Genomic DNA, 22,029 nt, shown 5'->3' with positions numbered 1-22,029 from the left:
AAAAGTAATTTTGTAGATTTTAATACTATTTATATAGCGTTCACTTATTCTTATATCATCTATGAAAATAGGCGGAGCTTGCGCAGACGACTTTGTGGGCGGGAAGAGCTCGAGGTCACAGAAGGACATGAAATGCATACATATCGCGGTTAGACATTGTGCATGTTATGAAAAATTGCTTCGTCGCTAAATATCTGCTATGCAGGTATTTAAGCAGACATCAAGAATTATAGATGCAGCATCTATAAATGGAGAAACTTGAGGCCTCATAGCCTACCACGTGTCATGAAAGTTAAAAGATCACAAAGCAAGACGTATTTTTGACCTAGCGCTGGCTGTCAAAATAAGGGGTGTTTTTCATAGTGATCATATAGCATTTTTCCTTACTATTAATTATCTAAAATGCATAGAGATAATGGCTTATGGAAGCGAATACATAACTGTGCTGTATTTCTCATATGACACAAAAAGAAATGATGGAAAAAGGAAGATGACGCATTCTTTGGGATCACACAGAGAACGCTTGTATGCTGTTATTACATTAAGCTAAACTAATGCTAGCACGTTGTACAAATAAGAATATAGATACGAGAAAATGCCGATAGAATTTTGCTTTGGAAAACTGGGCAAATGGCAGAACATAACATTGATAGTGTTTTCCAGTAATAAAAGAACAATCTATCCCATCCTCCAGAAACTCGGACACTTGCCAATGTCGAAATCTAACCCACAACCCCAACCCCTTTCTCTCTCTCTCTCTCTCTCTCTCTCTCTCTCACCTCTTTTATATAGCCTACTATATACTCATTTGATTCACCGCCACTTATAACAATTGCACTTTTTTAAATTAAAGTCTCTCTCTCTCTCTCTCTCTCTCTCTCTCTCTCTCTCTCTCTCTCTCTCTCTCTCTCTCTCTCTCTCTCTCTCTCTCTCTCTCTCTCTCTCTCTGAAAGAATATCACGAAAATGGTTAGGAATAGGATTTTCATGCTGCCATGAATAGGCTAACAAGGTGACTTTCATCTGTACCAGACATCTCATGAAATCTTTTGAGGGCTTATATAATTAAGTAAATGAAAAATAACTTCAAAAACTACTTTAAGATGTAGCTGACCTCTTGGGAACAGCACATTTCATGAAACTGAGAACCGTATGAATTCATTTATAATAATAATGGATAGTCATAAATGAAACTAATATCATGCCAAGAATAACAAACGTATTCATTAGTCAGTTAGCATTCAGTTAACAGTTAGAGAGGCTGGACAACAAAACTGAAGAAAGCGGAAATAGAAGTACGTGAAAGTTTAAAAAGTGGGTGCCGAAGGGAAGCTGCAAACCCTTTAATAGTGTACAGTGTAACACCTTTGTGCACAAACAGCACTGCCACCCTACGGTGGTTATTAGTTACAAGAGGAGTCAGAATTACTTGAGTGTTGTTCCTTTAGATAGGATGAATTCCTTATTCCAACATTGGCCTTGATCTGTATTAATTTGTTAGTCAGGTTTATTATTACATATATTCGTCTATCAATATCTACATGTAATTCTTGTCATAGTCGCAGCTTTGGCTGCTTTATTGGCTTCTTTAAATTCCTCAAATGCCCACATGGGTAGGAATCTGGTTTGAACAGGGGTTTATCTTTTTTCCACCGATAGGCAGACAAAGATAAAAAGCTAAAATGAATTATTTTAAGGGTGAAACTGTCAAAGCTACAAACATTTCAATTAAAATTGTTTCAGGCAGTGATACCTAAACTGACCAGCAAGTTGAGTTCTCCCCCTCAAATGCAAAAATATTTGCTTGTTAAATTTTCGTTTTAGTCTGAAGCAGATACCCTGATAATGCTTGGTGACTAAGCTGCCACTGGACATTGTTGCCCTTCACACCATTCTAAATACAGTACCCTCACTCCACCTGTTGCAAGGATGTTTTTCCAGCCAATACAAACAAAATAAAGCCAGTTCTAACTTAACCATCTGCTCCCTTAACTAGTCTCATTCACTTCTCTTCCTCCAGGTGCTCTTAGCCCTCATAACAACTCACTGCAGCTTGCACAGGACTCGGAGGGGTCGTACCAAGTTTCAGCATGAATGGGTCATTGAAAGGCAGAGGTATTACATCCATGCTTTATTCTTTTTATCAAGGCTTTGGGCCAGCGCACAGAAGCCGTAACACCCAGACCTTGTCAGTACTGTATTTCGTACTTTATTCCATGAGGAATCACACTGGCATTCTCTATTAATGGAATCTATCACCCTGGTTGATTTTATTCAATTAGGCTATCAAGCCAAGCAAATGGGCACTTTTGGCCAGTCAGCGTTCAAGACACTGAAAATAGAAAGTTTGAGTGGTTGGACAGCAATACATAAAAAAAATAAGGACTAAGTACAAAGGCATAAGGGCGGAACTGGGAGAAAGCACCTACAGTTGCACCATAAAGTAATAGTTGGAGATGTTAGACAGCAAGATTGAAGCATTTAAGTGGGAATGCAGGTCAAGTAAAAGGTTAAAATGTGGGTGCAGCTAGGGGTTGAAGGCACACTAAAACCACCTTTAGTAATGCCTACAGTGCATTACCCGAGGTGCACTGACTGTGCTAACCCCCTACAGGACCTATCACAATTAATGAATTATCCTTTTAACAGTTAATCTTGTTGATGTCTAGTCTGTCAACTCCCACCCTTTCTTTTAAATAGTTAAGACTAACATTTAATTTCAAATGGGACTGCATGAATAGGGAGGATTCAATCTTGATGCTTTGCTTTCCACTTCAGTTCCGAAGTTCAAGTCTGGAATTCAACTTATGTTTAAGTCCCAGGTAGTTTTTTTGTCATCTATGAGGGCACCTTTCAAAACATTTTCCTATTTATAAGAGAAGCCGAAGTAGCTAAACTTATCCTTAGTTGGCTTTTTTTCATTGTTTAGTTATTACTGTTAATTACATCAACATTGTTATTAAGGTGTTTAACTACTCTAATTCTTGACCTTTGGATGCATGTCAAAAGTTTCCTATGTGTATACAAATGTACAAAGGCAAAGTTTTACTGCTGAATTTTATTCCTAATGAATTCTGAGATTTGCATCAATTTCAACCAACTCATAATGGCAGAAGTTTCCAACATTAAACTGCATAATTCACACACACACAAAGGATTATGAAAAACCTGGATACCATTATAATTTATACTTCCATTTACACAAGACAGACACGAGAATATGTAAAATGAAATATATATTAATGTTTATGTACACATATTGAACAGTACCAGTTAGGAGCTAATTAACATTCACATTTATGACATTGTGCCTGATAGTGCATCCTATATACAATGCTGATATTTCAATTCTGCATTAATGAACATGGAATGGTCACTTTCACTTATACCATGCAAAATATAAGTACAGTCAAAACCTACAATTTTTCACTGAACTTACAGAAACTTTTGCATGATTATATGCAAATCATTTTCATCACTGTTTTCATTACTTTAATGTAAATTTACAGAAATATCCCATAACACTAAATAAACTTATAAATATACTCTTCTAAGCTTCAACCTCAACAACAATATATCAAATTAAACTGCACTGCTACATGACAGATGACAATAAACGAATTTTTTTCACTCCTAATGACAACCTATGCACTCTTATCTATGTAATTATAAAATAAGTTTCTTTCCTCTTTACTAGATAATAATGTACAAATTTGTTTATCTGGGTGGAGATGGTACAAATGTTAAGTTTTCAGTCCAAACTTTATTAAAACAGAGCATTTTATATGCAATGTGCCATGTACATAAGCTTGAATTTCAGCTCATACAAATAAAATTCCACTACTATACTTACAACAACAACATACCACCAACCTTGTGCTATCTGGGCAGACCCCTTACAAAAATTGTTGGGTTCTTAATTAGTTGTTCAAAAACCTCCAGACTCGATTTCTGTACAGTATATTCTTCTTCCCTTGCAAAATTTTCTTATGTAATGTATTTAAAATTAATAATGAAAATTAACTTTAACATACTGGCATATTTCCAGGAACTGGACAAAAGAATCTAACCAGATTAATGTTAAATATGTATTACACCACCAAATAAGTATATCTCCTATTTACAAAGCAAATTTATATTTCACCCCTAATATGAAAATATATTGCTGAATTCAACAAAAATATAAACATATTTTCTAATTAAATTACTGTTTAAAACTCCAGCCACTTCTTTAAACTCTGCACCCGATAAAATGCCATTTAAAATAAAATACCAAAATTATCAAAAACCTTATCAGTGCTCTAATGCACCATTCTGGAATTTATGTTTGAAGGAATCATATTCTTAAAAATCTCAAAAGAAAAAAAAAAAATTACGCCAAACATATAGGGATCATAAACTAAACTTTTGTCATGTTTGGGAAGAACTGATAATTAGTGTGCATTTTAATACTGCATTACTGATAACATGATTAAAGAATTGGTATGTAGTTGTCAATCTTTGCCCTGTGTTTCTGTGCAATACATTCTGCAATCCAAACAATGTTACGGCATTCCTGTTCCTTCAGTTTCAGGTAGGCATAGAAGACACCAAAGTGGAACTGATTCAGAAATGCATTCACATTCAGTTTAACTTCATGTTCAAAGAATTTGTCCTCAAGGGTCTTTTCTCCTGGGTTGTTTCCAGCTCCTTCAAATAATGCACGATATTCCTGAAAGTTGACCACAGGTTAGTGAAAAATATCCAATATCCTTTTTAACACATGGTATGTGTAATTAATCACAAAAAAACAAGCACTTTTCTTCCTTGTCACTACTCAAGAGAAAATATCAGTTCAGCCATACTTTTCCTTCACAGAAAGCATAAGAAACTGAGATTTAACCTGTGCAGATGATGTTTTACATATAGGATAGCCTGGGTTGCTGCTTGCAACCCATGGATTAACAAGATAAATAAAATCTCATGGAAATTCATTAATACTGTATATCAAATTTAAAAATATGATGCATATGATGATTATCATTATTCCACAAAATTGAGAAATCTTTGAGGTATCAAACCTGTATCATACATAGTTTATTAAGTCTTCCATCTCTGTCTCAGATACTATTACACAACCATTTAACAACATTTAGTGTCAAATAACCCTGTCTTCTTGGATGACTTCTCAAATCCACTTGCTGTATATGCTGTATAAACATCATCATCATTATTATTATTATTATTATTATTATTATTATTATTTGAAGGGAGTAGACCCTCTTTTAAACAGATCTTATTAAAAAGGATGGCTGTATTATGCGAATTTATCTTATATAGTGTCTTTTCTATCCTCCTTATGATTTGCTTTTCAGGCTCAGCGATGTTAGTCAGTAACTGGCCGATATTCATGTTGGAAAAGGACAGTGTGCGGAATATTGGAAGTCTTTTATTAAAATATCCAATCAGAAATCGTTCGTCTGGGTTCAGGTTCTATTGTAGGTACCGTCGACATGTTTTGACCAGCTCGTTGGTCATCCTCTGGACGTGGTTGCAGAAGGTCTGAAGAAACGAGGTGCTCGGGTTGGTATTTATAGGGGAGGTCATGATCGGTGCTGAATTATGATTGGCTGCCCGGGGCATGTACCCTCGGGCGGAGATTTCCCATCAAGTTCTGTTTTTCGTCTTGCGTGCGGCGGCATTGTAGTGCTGAGGATGAAGAGAAGAATTTCGATCCTCGGATGCCTAATTTTGATCTGCTCAAATGCGCTATGGGGATCGCTCGGTGCATGTCTCCTGGCTGCCGTGGGGAGGAGAAAGGTTTCTTGCGTAATGTTGAGTGTTGGTTTCTCCTTCCCAATGTGCAATGCTTCCAAGAGGCATAGGCGGCGGTGGTCGGTAATTTGGTCAATTACTTCGATGTTCGTGATTATGTCTTTTCTTGCTATTTCTCTGGTTATGGACGGTCCTGGCATGATTAAAGATAGCCCCCTCTTGGGCGTGGCAGGAAATCCTTTTGGAGAAACGCATGGTGGTCATACTGATGTAAGAACCGAGGCATCCTCGGACGGGGAATGAGTACCGGTATACCACGTTGGTTTTCTTCAAGGGGTCCTGCTGAGGGGGGGCTGGGTTGTTGCGCATAACCAGGCTGCTCGTCTTTCTGCTCTTGAAGAAGACGAACGCACCCTCAAAAACATCATCAAGAATAATGTCAGCCCTGTTGACTCCAACAGAAACATACATCTGGTTATCTATTACAAGAGCAGAAAGACGAGAGCAGCCTGGTTATGCAACAACCCAGCCCCCTCAGCAGGACCCCTTGAAGAAAACCAGCGTGGTATGCCGGTACTCATGCCCCGTCGAGGATGCCTCGGTTCTTACATCAGTATGACCACCATGCGTTTCTCCAAAAGGATTTCCTGCCACGCCCAAGAGGGGCTATCTTTAATCATGCCAGGACCGTCCATAACCAGAGAATAGCAAGAAAAGACATAATCACGAACATCAGTAATTGACCAAATTACCGACCACCGCCGCCACGCCTCTTGGAAGCATTGCACATTGGGAAGGAGAAACCAACACTCAACATTAATAAGAAACCTTTCTCCTCCCACGGCAGCCAGGAGACATGCACCCGGCGATCCCCATAGCGACGTGCAAATCAAAATTCGGCATCCGAGGATCGAAATTCTTCTCTTCATCCTCAGCACTAAAACATATTTTTCGCACGCAAGAGACGAAAACAGAACTTGGATGGGAAATCTCGCCCAAGGGTACATGCCCCGGCAGCCAATCATAATTCAGCACCGATCATGACCTCCCCTATAAATACCAACCCGAGCACCTCGTTTCTTCAGACCTTCTCAACCACGCCCAGAGGATGACCAACGAGCTGGTCGAAACATGTCGACGGTACCTACAATAGAACCTGAACCCAGACGAACGATTTCTGATTGGATATTTTAATAAAAGACTTCCAATATTCCCACACTGTCCTTTTCCAACATGAATATCGGCCAGTTACTGACTAACATCGCTGAGCCTGAAAAGCAAATCATAAGGAGGATAGAAAAGACACTATATAAGATAAATTCGCATAATACAGCCATCCTTTTTAATATTAATTATTATTATTATTTCGGAAGAACACCCTCTCTCAAACAAACTTCATTGAGCAGCATGGCCATCTGGATGCCATTTAGTTTGTATTGTAGCTTCTCAGTCTTTCAAATGAGTTTCTTTGTGGCAGCAGGTAAATCATACAACAGCTGTCCAAAGTTCATTTAGGGTATTTACCATGCTCGAAAGGTGAATGAAGCCAGGGGTACATCTACGCCATAATTATACCCACAAGCAAGCTTACAGAGATTTTTGGCAATTTTTCACTGACTGTTGAAGTTTGGGAGGTGGCTCCTCCTGTTGACTGGGAGAGTCTGGCTGACCGATGTAGTCGCTGATTGGTTGGCGCCAGGTTTGTCGTGCCCAGTCACACTATTCTTCCTGGAATACCACTTCTGATGAGCTCGAACACGTCACCAAAAACCTGGTGGATAACGGATATTCTTACTGTTGGGTTGCCAGGGTGACGAGAAATGCCACTGACAGGTGGCATCGGCGGGAGAACCACGTCCCCCGCAAGAGTGACAGGGCCATTAGACTGTCCTACAGGGGCTCCATGAACACTGAGTACAAGAAACGTGAGGCAGCCCTGAAGAACATAATCAGCACCCATGTAAAACCCACCAATGCAGACAAAAAAGTCAAACCTTACGATCTACTAATACAAGGATCAGAAGACTGTCCAGTACCTCACGAGGAGCAGCCTCAACGATCCCATGAAGAGGAGTGGTTTACCAAATATTTGTACATCGCTATGACTACAACTCGACTCTCCAAAAGGATCCCCATTCACCTACACAAAGGGGCAGTATACCAACACTAAATGAGGGGACGCAGCAGTGCCCTCCAACACCAGCAGGTCGTAAGGGTGCAAAAATACTAGACGGCGACAATGAGCATCGCCGCCTCTGATATAAGGAGGCCCTTGCCAACCTCCAAAGGAAACCCTCACTAAATGTAACCTAGGAGAGCCTTCTTCTCCCTTCCACCATCAGGAGAACAGCAAGGTGCGCCCATGGGATAGCAATTCAGCCGCCCACTACTGTTGGCAGCACGCCCTATGACCAAAACTCCTGGGACCTGGTGCCACCCAATCAGTGACTATGTCAGTCAGCCAGACTCTCCCATATCAGCCATTCTGCTCCCAGTCAATAGAAGGAAGCCCCCATCTTCGAAAACTGGTGAAATATCGCCAAAAATCTCTGAAGCCCACCTGCAGGTATAAATATGGCATAGATGTATCCCTGGCTTCATTCGCCTTCTAAGTATGGTAGAAAGCTCTACCGAAATGTCAAGGTTAATAAATGAACTTGGGACAGCTGCTGTAAGATATCCCTGCTGTTACAAAGAAACTCATTCGAGAGATTCAGAAACTACAATACAAACTAAACGGCATCCAGAAGGCCATACTATTATTATTATTATTATTATTATTATTATTATTATTATTATTATTATTATCATCATTATAATTATTATTACAATGAATAGTTTAACCAAACAGAGGAATCACACTTCTTGACTCATATAGCAGAGTTGATTCTTTTTTTTTTGTAAAGAGCAAAATTTGGAGCAAGAAAATATGGTTTTGAAAAGGAAAAGCCAATTTTTGGTAGCTGCTGTGAGCCTTCAAAGGAATCACCTACATGGTTCTGTCAGGGTCTCCACAAGGCAGACCAACCAGTATCTTAGACAGGGTAGTGCCTTTTGACACAAAGATAGGGTATAAATGGACTCGACGCAACAGGGGTTTTCCCCTTCCCACAGCGATTACGATGGTTGCTCCATTCACCTTTCTCACACAGATGTAGCAACACTGCATAAAGCAGGTGGGTTTGAGGACTCACAGTAGCTGTCAAAAAGAAACCTCTCCCATGTCAAAGCCTGTTTTTGATAACATAGCCACTATACATCTTAAAAGGAGCATATAAAAGAAACTGACAGGTGATGAAATGGCCTAGCCCCCTTACAAAGGAATCCCAATGGCCAAGATGAATAACTGGTCCACATGAGTGATTATCAACCATCTTTTATTCAGGATTCCCATTCCGGATTAATAATGAAGGATGGGGAGAAAAACTATAAATGTATTAAATGTATGGCTCAAGGGTGATTTACCTAAATATGTCAGGGTGGGATGCAGGATAACTACTCTACCCCTGCAATTAGTGGAAGGGTGTAAAAAAGGACCTCCATCTAGGTACCTGAAGTGATCAGACAGTGCATAATGTTTTTTTGGTAATATTGAGTTCCCACAGAAGAACGGGATTTCCTCTTCAATGGGTTCTCATTCTTAGCCATGAATTATGAGCCAAGGGACAACAGCAAAAGATGGCTAGTGGTGTAGGTAATGAATTGCTCTCAGCAGATATCTGAGTCTGCTGATCCTGCTCATTCAAGATATTCAGAAACTACAATACAAACTAAACAGCATCCAGAAGGCCATACTATTATTGTTATTATCATCAGTGTCATTATTGTTACAACAAATAGTTTAACCAAACAGATGAATCACACTTCTTGACTCATATGACAGAGATGAAAGATTTTTTTTTATAAAGACCAAAATTTGGAACAAATGAAATCTGGTTTTGACAAGGAATAGCCAATTTTTGGTAGCTGCTGTGAGCCTTCAATGGAGCCACCTACATGGTTCTGTCAGGGTCTCCACAAGACAGACCAAACAGTATCTTAGACAGGGTAGTGCCTTTTGACACAAAGATAGGATATAAATGGACTCGACACAACAGGGGTTTTCCCCTTCCCACAGCGATTATGATGGTTGCTCCATTCACCTTTCTCACACAGATGTGGCAACACTGCATAAAGCAGGTGGGTTTGAGGACTCACAGTAGCTATCAAAAAGAAACTTTCCCAAGTCAAAGCCTGTTTTTTGGTAACACAGCCACTACACATCTTAAAAGGAGCATATAAAAGAAACTGACAGGTGATGAAATGGCCTAGCCCCATTATAAAGGAATCCCAATGGCCCAAATGAAAAACTGGTCCACATGAGTGGTTACCAACCATCTTTTATTCAGGATTCCCATTCAAGATTTATAATGAAGGATGGGGAGAAAAACTATAAATGCATTAAATGTTTCACTCAAGGGTGATTTACCTAAATATATCAGGGTGGGATGCAGGATAACTACAGTACTCTAACCTTGCAATTAGTGGTAGGGTGTAAAAGAGGACCACCATCTAGGTACCTGAAGTGATCAGACAGTGCATAATGTTTTTTTGGTAATATTGAGTTCCCGCAGAAGAATAGGGGAGTTCCTCTTTAATGGGTTCTCATTCTTAGCTAGGAATTATGAGCCAAGGAACAACAGCGAAAGATGGCTAGTGGTGTAGGTAATGAATTGCTCTCAGCAGAGATCTGCGTCTGCTGATCCTGGCTCCTGACGCCAAGTCAGTCAAGAAACCCACCTTCTGGAGCATTTGCGACTAGGACTGCTGAATTACAGAAGAAACAGGAGTTGAAAAATCTTAGTTGAGGACAAGGAAATAGAAGCCTCTAAAGGACCAGAGGGTGGAGCTAGAGACTTAGAAATGGAGCCTATGCCAAACTCATACAGCAAGGGTTTTGACAATGAAGCCTTGTACGTTACCACTGTAGTGGTGGCAAGGTGCATGTCCTGTAGCAGGTGGATCAGAATAACTTCTGAACCGTACAAATCATAATTTTTACCTGGCTCTCTTGGATGATAGAGGGAATAAACAGATTGCCTTCCATGTGTTTCAGTCCTGTAGGAATGTGTGTCTTGCTACTGTTTGAGTGCCCAGGTTTAGAAACATGCAATGCAGTCAATAGTTCTCTCGTATTGAACAGGTCCACTTCCAGATGTGGAAGCTGATTGGCCATCATCGGAAAGAGGGTTTTTCCAACATCCACTCAAGGACACTACCGTTCTCAACATGGAACCCATTGTCATACTGAGTGACCCCATATGGTGGATTGATGAAAAGTGCCACTTTCTTGCTGAAGCTATTTGTAAGACTGGACAATATGACTGTACTGAAAGGAACTGTGCTTCCTGATACACATCATCTGAGTCATGTTGTCTAGGATCAACAAGACAAGTGTCCTCTTTGGAGTCTTCAATTTTCTGATGCAGAGAGACGATATCAGTTTCAGGAAATTGACATGACGTCTCCTTAGAATATACATGGTGTCTATAAAGTCTTTTTACATTTTAAAAAATATATTACAAAAGCCATTGATGAGATATCTTCATCGGATTTGTTCTATGTACTAGGCAGATATCAAAGTTTTTAATCACACTGCATTTGTGTATTTCAGGTACCCTGTTGATGAAAGAGGTACTGTTAAATGAAACTGTAAAAAATGACTACTCCATAAGAAAAGGAACAATGTATGTCATGGTTTATTGAAACAAACTCAGATATGTAGACTAGGCGAAACTACAGTACTAAGTATGGAAGAGATCCACCATCACATCCATCAATTCGTGCATGGCACAAGAGATGCATGGAGACAGGGACAGTGTTGGAAAAAGGGAGAGGTGGATGACCAAGAACATCTGAGGAAAACGTTGATCGTGTAAGACAAGCCTTTGATCATTCTCCTACAAAGTCCACCAGTACTGCTGCCAGAAACTTACAATTGACCCCTGCCTATTCGCAGTTCAGGATTTGTGGCTTCACCCATTTGCGGATTTTTCTGTGGAACTTATACCCAAATTATTTGCAGGAAATTTGGTAATTTGCAGATTTTTTTCATTGAGAAATATTCATTAATTACTGTATTTTCATGTTATTTTCATGACTAAACACATTTTTTATGATAAAAATTATTTATTAATTTTCAAATATTAATATTAATGTAAACAACAAAATATTAATAAAATTTATTTTTTCCAATGCCTAATAAATATTTGGGTACTGTACAGTATATGACTCTACTTGTGAATTTCCACTGTTTCACCTATGTACTGTAAAAAGAAAACGCGACTGCTTCAGCACTGTATGAGGAAATGGATGTGCCTCAACGCAGTGTAACTTGAATAGTTTTCACACTTGAAATTATATTAAAGTGTTTTAAGATGATAGTTTAAGGTATGTTTGGTGTAGGATGATAATTTAAAGTGTACATTTGGTGTTTAAACTATTAAAATAGGCAGTTATAAATGTTTTTAGAGGGGGTCTTTGGTGTTTGAACTATTATAATAAGCAGTTATAAGCATTTTTAGAGGGGGATGCCAAGTATTCGAGGATTTCAGCTATTTGCGGGTGGTTGTGGTCCCTATCCCCCATGAATACTAGGGGTTGTCTGTGCAGCTACCACTTTCAATAATGCACAAAGTCCTACACAAGAACTTGCGATTGTACATTTAAAAAGTGCAACTTACACAGGCACTCGAGCCAAATGATAAACCAAGACGAAAAGAGTTTGCAGTTAACATGCTGGAACAAATTTCTGAGGATGGAAAGTTCCTCAACTGAGTTTGTTTTAGTGATGAGGCAACCTTTCATGTTTCAAGGAAACTGAACACATAATGTGAGAATCTGAGGATCAGAGCATCCCCATGTGACTAGGGAACTTCACCAAGATAGTCCGAATGTGTGGTGTGGGATCATGTGCAATCGAATCATGGGTACATTTTCCTTCAACAAGACATCAATTACTGCAGGTGTTTACCTTGACCTTTTGACTAAACATGTGGCACCACAACTAGATGACCTTCAAATAACCATCATTTTCTAGCATGATGGTGCACCAACACATTGGGGACTGCATGTTTGTGGGTTCCTAAATCAAACATTTCTAGACGGGTGGATTGGAAGGGATAGCCCAATTCCCTGGCCACTTTGTTCATGAGATAACACTGCCCTGGACTTCTTTCTATGGGGTTATGTTAAAGATATTGTGTGCTGAACAAAGATACGGGACATCACTGATCTAAAGCTAAAGATCACTGGTGCCATTGCCACTATTGATGAGGCTATGCTACAATGAACATGGCAAGAAATCGAGCACCGTCTAGATGTGCTTTGTTTAAACTAATGGTGCCCGTATAGAGGTGTATTAAATGAGGCAAAAATACTTTAATATGTACATCTCATTTTGGAATAATTTCCACATATCTGTCTGTTCATTTGCTTTTGTGATTTATTTTTTAAATTGAAAAGAGACTTTATGGACACCCTGTATGACCATCTTTTAGTTCTTTGACAATCTTCCCAATGTCCTCCCAATCTGTCAAGGGGACATCAATGTATTTAACTGTCTGCACAGCAAGGGGAGTCAGTCAGAACGACCTGTTTGACAAGAGTACCCTGTCCAAGTTCACAGCAGGAGTATTTGCACACCTTGTTTTTGCAGCCGGAGACTATCAATAAACCTTATTAAGGCACTTAAGAACCAGACTCCAATCATGTCCTTGAGTTGCAGTTTGAAGATTATGATACCCATGGAAGTGGAGGGACAGGATGTCCCCCTTCATACCGACTGTCTCTGAACTTTCAGCAAGATATGCAACCCTGGCAGAAGAAACAGGAAGGCAGAGGAGGGTTTCCTTCAATATGAAAGGCTACAGTTTGTATACCTAGGAAAATTACATATTACTTTAAAAATTGGGTATTTGTTCCTACAGAGTCACAAACCCATCACCTTTCATATGTGAAGACTCACTAATCAGGAGGGTGGTACTACCAAAAGAGAGGACAAGTGCACTGGCATGTATGGATGATGACATAATAGGTTGAGTAAAGGTATGTATACCTCTCTGGCAACTCCTAGCAGCTGACCAGTAACCCAATCTGTCCCAACCCCAGTATCAGGAGGCACTAGCAAGTGACCAACTACTTAGTTACCCTTCCCATGCCAACGGGAGGAAATACTTTGGTTAATCCCAAATAACCCAGGCCCCTCCAAGGAGGATATAATGCCGGCTGGCAGCTTTTCCCAACAGGTTAAGTAATCGATAGGTTTGGAGATAGCTCTCCCACACCTCCCCTTCCCCTTGTTATAGAAAGAGGGACCAAGGGTTGCATTCTAACACTAACAGAACAGAAGCTTGTGGAATACAAACTTACCTGTTTGCATTTGGATCCAACTTGTGCCCTGGTGATAGGATGAATGAAGAGGTGCCATCCTTACAAATGCCCCTCACAAATCTATCAATAAACACCCAAACTCAAGTACTTAAATCAGACATGGGACTCATCCCTGTTAATAAGGAAACCTTTTGACCAAAATCTGCTGCTTACTAGTCACAGGTCTATGAGCAATTTTCTCTGGTGGTTTCCTATGAAAGCCACCAATTGAACTCCCTCTTGTTCGGCACAGACAGGTTGAGGATCATCCTCCATTCCGAGGAGTTTTTCTTGCGGATACTAAAGAAACGTTCTTAAAGACAAATAAACATCTTTCTTTACGGTTTTCTTTCAGAACATACAGTACTTCCCCAGGGGTGGGGTACAAGGAGAGGGGAGTGGGACCGGTCCAAGAAGACCTGGGGAGCTCCCTCATAATCACTTCCAGAATAGTGGATGAGGTTGACAGAAAGGAGCTCGAGCCTTGCATGGAACTCAGGAGTGGCTGTCCATTCTGTGATTTTGCACACAGGGGCACCAAACTCATTGATAGTTACATCAAGTGAGAGCTTTTTCCATTCCAAAGAAAGGACAGGTCTAGTCCATAGCATTGCAAAGTTGTCGCCATACTGAGAGAGTGGAAATAAATAGCTTTATTCTGTCATTATCTCATGCTTCCTAGTGACTGGAAAGTTCTGAAATTCTGTCTTCACATGACATGCAATGGGGTACTAGTTCTCAAGGATTGAAGAGGTACCATAATCTCTGTTAAAATGGAAAAAAGGTTGCTGCAATGGCTTTAGTTGCCATGCTAACAGGGAGGATGTCAATCTCCTTTGGCAGTCTCTAAATTCCCACTGAATGAGGAAACAAGTGCCATTCTATATTAGGAAAACAAGCTGTTCTGAAATTCCACATATTCCACCCCAATCACTGTTGCCCTTTTGTTGATAAGGTACTAGCCACCTGGCAAAATGACACACACACAGAAGTGTCATGCCAAGGGTTTTATCCGTACCAATATCGGGGTGGGTATTGGTGTCCCTGCTCCTCTCAGCTTTTGGAGGTCTGAACTGGTCATGATATCAGAATTGGTCAGAACTGTGGAAGCAGGAAGGTTGTAATTTATCAAGTCCTCTGACTCTAAAGGGATCTAAGTGACCAATAAACTTCTTTTTGACCTTGGAATTTTTGTTACCTAGCTCACAGAACCTAAATTTCTCCAAGGGAGATCCAATCTCTGCACGGGTGGTTTTTGAAGACTTTCTGGTCTCTGATGAAGGACCAAAATATCCTTGGAAGGAAAAAGAACTTCATTGTGCCTGGATCTTCCGGATACAGAAGGGAAAGCTCAGTTGCAAGGTCCACTTCATGCCTGTTACAGGGGGCACCTATCCCAGTGAATGACTCTTGATCTACATCAGAAGTCATACAAGGAGATCTTGAATTCCAGTGTCAACGGCATACTGACCAGGATGTGGAATCTGCTCGGAAAGGAAAGGGAGAGAAAAACTCTCTGCCAGAGCTCTGCAAGGAAAATGTACTCAACTCCCCCTATGCTCCCACTGAAACCTTGGACCTAAATGGCTACATTGGGCAGTACTATATTTTAAGTTATTATGGACTGTCTGGTTAATATTCAGTAGTGAGGGGTGTCTATATACTACTAGACTTGCCTAACAAATCAGCATAAAAGAACCACCCATATTAATTAAATAGGGTGGTACTGACGCAAAGATTACATAATTATGGCTTCCTTTTCTATGCAGGTAACTAATATATCTCTGAAACTATTAGCTTAATAACAATAACCAGTACTGGAATACATTTGTTACTGCCTGCTAAGGAGCTATAAACAATTCACTTAAATGAGGTTGTGATGTCACTATTCAGTGGAGTAGTACTATACATACTAAAAGTAGATCCATCTGAAATCATTTTTCCACTCATTTGTATAAAACCCCGATATCAAAGGTAACTGGGTTGATTGTTGAAATAAAGAAGTCTTTTAGATGTTTCTTAACTATTTAATAAAAAGTTTGTTTGTTGAAATAAAGAAGTCTTTTAGATGTTTCTTAACTATTTAATAAAAAGTTTGTAAGTTATTAATTAAAAGAAAAATGACACTTGGTTTACAACTAATCCATGAAGTTAAAAAGATAAAGAGACTACAAGTCAAGACTATCATTTCCTTACCTGGAAGGAATATTAGGCTATAGTATTGTTCCTTTACACCATAAACTAAAAGTATCAACATACAATGAAATATCACTGACTATCAATTTTAAATAACAAAATTTCTAATTACTGTCATCTAAAAATGGATATCAAACCTAAAAGGAAGCTCAGAATGCATGACATGGTGCCTAATTCAGAATCCCCACCTTAGGGGATGCACTGGTTAGTAAATTTACCAATTAGGTCTAACACCTGAAAAATTAAAGAACTAAAACGTTTTTACAGGGGCTTAAAACTATGCGCATAACTTTTTCTCAGCAGATAGCTGCAACATTTCACTGTTAAAGCATTACAATTATGTTGGTTATTTAGGAACACACCAGTGCAGAGTAATGGCGAATGTAGCCAACTCGTGCATTATTGCCGTAAATGGAAAAACCTGGTATCACTTGTAGACCAAGTAAGAGCTCTCCTGACTTAAATCCATTTGTACACTATCACTGTGTCAGCAGGCACTATTCTGGCTAAATATGAGAGAAATCTTTGATATTGGTTGGTTTGCCTAAAGGAGCCCCTGGCAGGACCAAAAAGGGTAACTCTCTAAAGATGACCAACAAAAACATTTAAAACTTCCATGACGTAATAAGCTCAATCACACAAACCAGGCACAATACATAAAAAGAAAAAGGCATAATTTTTGGGGGGGGTTTCTAATCTGGTGGATCATTTCGATAACCTGATACAGGTATTCTCTAATAAAAAATTAAAATATTTAAATTATAAGTTTCTATCCCTCTAACCACCTCAAACCATACCACATAACTTTCATAAAAATACCGCAAATGAAAAGCTCAGTGGTATATTTCTAATATACTCCACCATGCATTTGCTGTTTTGTACAAAAAATCATATAACTCCACTAAAATATCTATGAACAATTACTTCAGTTCATCCAACAGTAGTTCTTCATTGGAGGGGTGGGTAGAGCTCCTGGCTAGCACGCTGTTGGCCCAGCGTTCGACTCTCCGACTGGCCAATGAAGAATTAGAGGAATTTATTTCTGGTGATAGAAATTCATTTCTTGTCATAATGTGGTTCAGATTCCACAATAAGCTGTAGGTCCTGTTGCTAGGCAACCAGTTGGTTCTTAGCCATGTAAAATAAATCTAATCCTTCAGGCCAGCCCTAAGAGAGCTGTTAATCAGCTCAGTGGTCTGGTTAAACTAAGATATACTTTTAACTTCAACCAAGAGTGCCTCTTGGCAACAGTAAAGCTTAAAAAACCATTCTGTGTAGGCTTCAATTTTTTTAACATGTCAACCTTTCCTACAATGCATAATATAAATAGCATTGAAGAAAACATATGTAATAAAAAGTTACTGGAAAGGCAACTTAATGAGCAAACTTCATGGAAGTTCAAACTAGAACCATTGGTTACAAGAGTGTATGGTAATAGAATAGAATAAAAATTTTGGCCTAAGGCCAAGTGCTGCGGCCTATGAGGTCATTCAGCACTGGAACTGAACTTGACAGTAAAAAAGTTTGAAAGGAGCAACAGGAGGAAAACCTCACAGTTGCACCGTGAAACAACTGTTAGGAGAGAGTGAAAAGTAAGAAGAAAGAGATTATGAGCAGAGGTACAGTAATAGGAGTAAAAGGGGTTGCAGCTAGGGGCAGAAGGGATGTTGCAAAGAACCACAAGTTATGCCTTCAGTGCACTGCATGAGGCGTACTGACTGAACTAACCCCCTATGGGGGGTGTATGGTAATAAAAGTAATCTGGACTACTTCTAGATAACCATAATTCTGAGAAGCTTAATTCACCCTTTAAACCTGAAAAAGTACTCACAGTGTAAAACTCAGCAACTTGTTTGACATTCTCAGGGTCATCAGCACGTGCCAGGGCAGCTAACCCATCAGGGTACAGTTTACCGCACTGAGGATAAAGCTTCTTACGATCTTCATTGGTCAACTCAGTTCCAAAACTGTTCAGTGTGATGATAAATGCTCTCCTGTCTGCCTCAAACTGTTGCAAACAAAAAAATAATTAAACAAATACAGAAATTCTATCATCAATTATCATCCCATAACATGGAACTTAATAAAAATCAAAAGCATTTGATTAAAACTTTTGCAAAATTAAAAAAATGAGTGACTTTGTGTATTCAAAATATCATCAGTGCATCAATTGCAAAGTAAAGAAACATACAACAATACATAACCAATATTAAAAACTTACAGCCAAGATCTCACACATGACTTCAGCAGTAGTTCCACCTAAAGATTTGCAATAACTATAAAAAGATTCCAGGTATGCCTTGTACAGGGTGTTTCGGATGATTTCAATGTTAAGTTCGTCTAAATCTTGTTCACTAATGCACTCCCCAAAGAAGTCAGCTGCAAGTTTAAAATGGTTTAGTATATATGGTAAAAAGATCTTCAATTTCACAGCCTCCAAGTGAAAAGTATTAAAAAAGGTATCAAAAGTCCCAATTAATAAGTCATCTAGACATAATGATCAATCAAGAATACACAAAGAATTCCAACTAATATGCAGGCTACATGGTTTGCCAGCAAACTGCACTAACATCAAATCATTCACTATAACAATGAGACCAGGAATTAATTTAAACACAATGAGGCACTGAGCTATCAGAAGCTTTATAAGGCTAGTCTGCTGCTTGATTAGAAATAAAAAGTCTCTTGTTAATCTGTTATTGTGACATTATTATCATCTTTCAAAAATAAATTATGCATGAACTGAAACATATTCCTCCACTCTAAAACAGTTGGCTCAAATTATGTTCTTAAAGAGTATGTACTGAAAATAGGAGCAAGAAAAAGTTAAAAGATGCTAAAAAGAACTGAGTAATGATCACCACATTAAAAATTTACTCCAAAGTTCAGCAATCTTTACATCAGGTAAGACCTCTTCCAGATCCTGTTTACCCTGGTATTTGCTTTGAGCTCCTACTTGTCATGGTACACTCTAAACTGTTGCTAACCAAATTCTCTCCTTGCTCTTGCATATCCTGAGCCTTCACCTTACTACTACTTTTAACCACTAGGCCTAGCCTAGCCCAAGACATGACTGGAAGCCCCATCTAACTCTGTGGTCCTTTAATTGGACCCAAATTTTTTTTCTGTGGCTTCTGAAACACAACCAGAATTAATCATTGCATTCTGAAAAAACTGGTATACTCCACCAATAGCTAGTAATACTTTCTTGAAGTATACACAGTAAACTGCTACTAAACATTTGCTGGCAAATGCTATTTAAAGTCCATAGGCCAAAGAAATAAGCAACCTAATGCCATTTCCCAGCCCAGATGTGTAGAAGAAAATAGGAAATCTACCTCTTGAAGGAAGGAAGGTTGTAAGAATCAAGAAAAACAGAAGCAGAGGGAAAGAAACAGTTACCAAACTATGCAATATATTACAAATTTCCCAAAAGCAAATGTGGGATGAGGTAGCCAGATGGGTTTTAAAATGTCATCTCATGGCATGAAGAACTTTTCTCTTAAGCTTACTGAAATAGCAATTGAATATTCACTATGGAATTATCATTTTAAATTACTTTAAGAAGACCAATTAGTGATATTTCTAGACTCACAGGGCTTGCCAGTAGCCCTAAAGCAGTTAAAGAGAAGCCATCATGCAGAAGAGAGCAACGATCACTAAGTGACAAAAGAATTGCCAGAGATTTAATCCTATAAAGGAGAGAGACAAAAGAGAAAACACTTATATATAAAATCAATTCTGTACTTCCAACTGGGACTAGCTAATTTAAAGTTTCAATAACTAGGATGAAAAGAATTCACAGCATCTAATTTCTTAGGGTAGATTTAGCAATCTAAATTATCAAAAATCTCATACATAAAGCATTGCATTCAAATGCCAACAGAGATGCAAATAAAAACAGGTCAAATAATATAAGTGTAAGAAACAAGACGAAACAATCTGAAAACTGCAGCTGCCTACATTGTTTACTTTACAAAACTATAAAAAATAAAAATGTCAGGCTCTATAATTCCAAATACAGTAACTGTTTAAAACACTGAATGCTTAATAACTATCTTACCAAAAAGTAAAGGACAAAGTTCAGTGTAAATAAAACAACAGTACCTTAGCTGAAAAAAAACATTCCACCATTCACGAAAGATCTGGATCAACTACAAAAAATAACCCTGTCTTGTGGGACGAACATACCGCCATAAATAAGCACTAAATTACATGTCAACATACTATCAGCAAATTATTTCTGCCATAAATAACAAAAATAAATCATAATGATTACTTTGATGGTAAAGCTTCACAAACTGCAAAACTGGTTGTTCTGCAATGAAATATATTACTGTACAGTCACCACCCTACTCACGAACGAGTTAAGTTCCGGACGGCCATTTGTATCTTGAATTGTTCACAAGTTGGTTTTTAATATGTGGTGCATAATTTTTTTTGAAGTTTACATTCCCGAGTTAACTACAGAGTCATAGATTATACTATTTTCACTGCATTTTTAATTATTGCAGTATTATAAAGAATTACTTTGTATGCTAGAAAGGTAAAAAGAAGAAAGTAAAATTTAGATTCATGCAAAATTAAAAATTTAGTATTTTTTCCAAGCTTTGAAAGTTATGATCTTGGAGAGAATTTCAGAGGAGCAGCATTTGTGCCTGACATTGGAAGTTCATAAAGTAAACAATGCACATTACCATCTATTGACAAAAGTACATACAGTACTAAACTTTTCCTACTGGGAGAAGAAATATAGAAAATGGGAATTCATCACAGAATGAGTTAAATCAGGAAGAAAGAAATAAGTAGGAATATTTTAAGTTTATGAAAAAGTATTCTCTTGATTGTAAGAGGAATACAAGGTAGTTAACCATGAGAATACTAGGGATAATCAGGGAAGGAGTTAAAGGAACAGGTTCCTCTTCTTCCTCATGTTCTTCTGTTCTTTGAAAAAATTCTTACTAGCAGAATATGTGCGCAGAGAAAAATTTTACCTTGTGACCCTGTCTGTTTGTATCTCTGCATGTTTGTAAGTAGGGAGGTGACTGTACTGTACTTACCGAGAGGGGTGTCAACAAGTACAGCATTGTAAAGCTCAGAACTTGTAGAGGCAACATTAATAGCCTCGATCTGTTCAAAAGTTCCAAGTGGATGACACTTAGGCATAAGTTCAGAAATGGGACGTTGATGTAGAGCTCCCGTGATGAGAAGTACAATGTTATCAATCATGTACCTGTGGAAAATGAAAAGTATTTCCCAGGATGAGTATATATTAAGAAGACATAAGTTTACTCTATGAGAAAATACCAACAAGCTATACGACAAGGATTAAAAAAGAACAATTAGATCCAAGTGATCAAGATCATTTTTAAATAAAAAGAAATGAGATAATACATTCTATGAAATCCATCTTATAACATCATAATACAACAAACAAAACTTGAGACTAAAGTAAACATTTGTTTCACACCAAACCTATCACTGGTACTTATAATTAGCTCTTTTCATTGTCACAAAATCATTTAGCTGCTACAATCCCTCTGAAATACAGACAGAAGACAGCATTCTCCTCTGCACATGCATGGGGAGATTCCTAGGCCCCTAGAACAATCCATTTAGTCATCAGGGATCTGCAGAGTGAGTACTGTTCACCTTTCGGCCAGCATTTCCA

At 38.5% G+C, this 22,029-nt stretch overlaps 1 protein-coding gene across 1 annotated transcript in view; it reads right to left on the bottom strand.

Annotated features, from left to right (window-relative positions):
• Nucleotides 1–3,172: 3,172 nt before the first annotated feature.
• VhaAC39-1 (V-type proton ATPase subunit VhaAC39-1) overlaps nucleotides 3,173–22,029 on the bottom strand; it is a 36,353-nt gene continuing 17,496 nt past the window's right edge. Inside the window, exons 4-7 of the mRNA XM_067082076.1 lie at nucleotides 21,419–21,591; nucleotides 18,580–18,737; nucleotides 18,190–18,366; nucleotides 3,173–4,710 (exon numbers count right to left, since the gene is read on the bottom strand). Of these exons, the coding sequence (XP_066938177.1) occupies nucleotides 4,471–4,710; nucleotides 18,190–18,366; nucleotides 18,580–18,737; nucleotides 21,419–21,591 (748 nt within the window). The 3' untranslated portion in view covers nucleotides 3,173–4,470. The remainder of the gene's footprint in view (nucleotides 4,711–18,189; nucleotides 18,367–18,579; nucleotides 18,738–21,418; nucleotides 21,592–22,029) is intronic.

This window comes from Macrobrachium rosenbergii, chromosome 37 (genome assembly GCF_040412425.1).
Source record: "Macrobrachium rosenbergii isolate ZJJX-2024 chromosome 37, ASM4041242v1, whole genome shotgun sequence".
NCBI classification, from domain to species: Eukaryota; Metazoa; Arthropoda; class Malacostraca; order Decapoda; family Palaemonidae; genus Macrobrachium; species Macrobrachium rosenbergii.
This window is presented reverse-complemented; position numbering and strand designations above follow the sequence as displayed.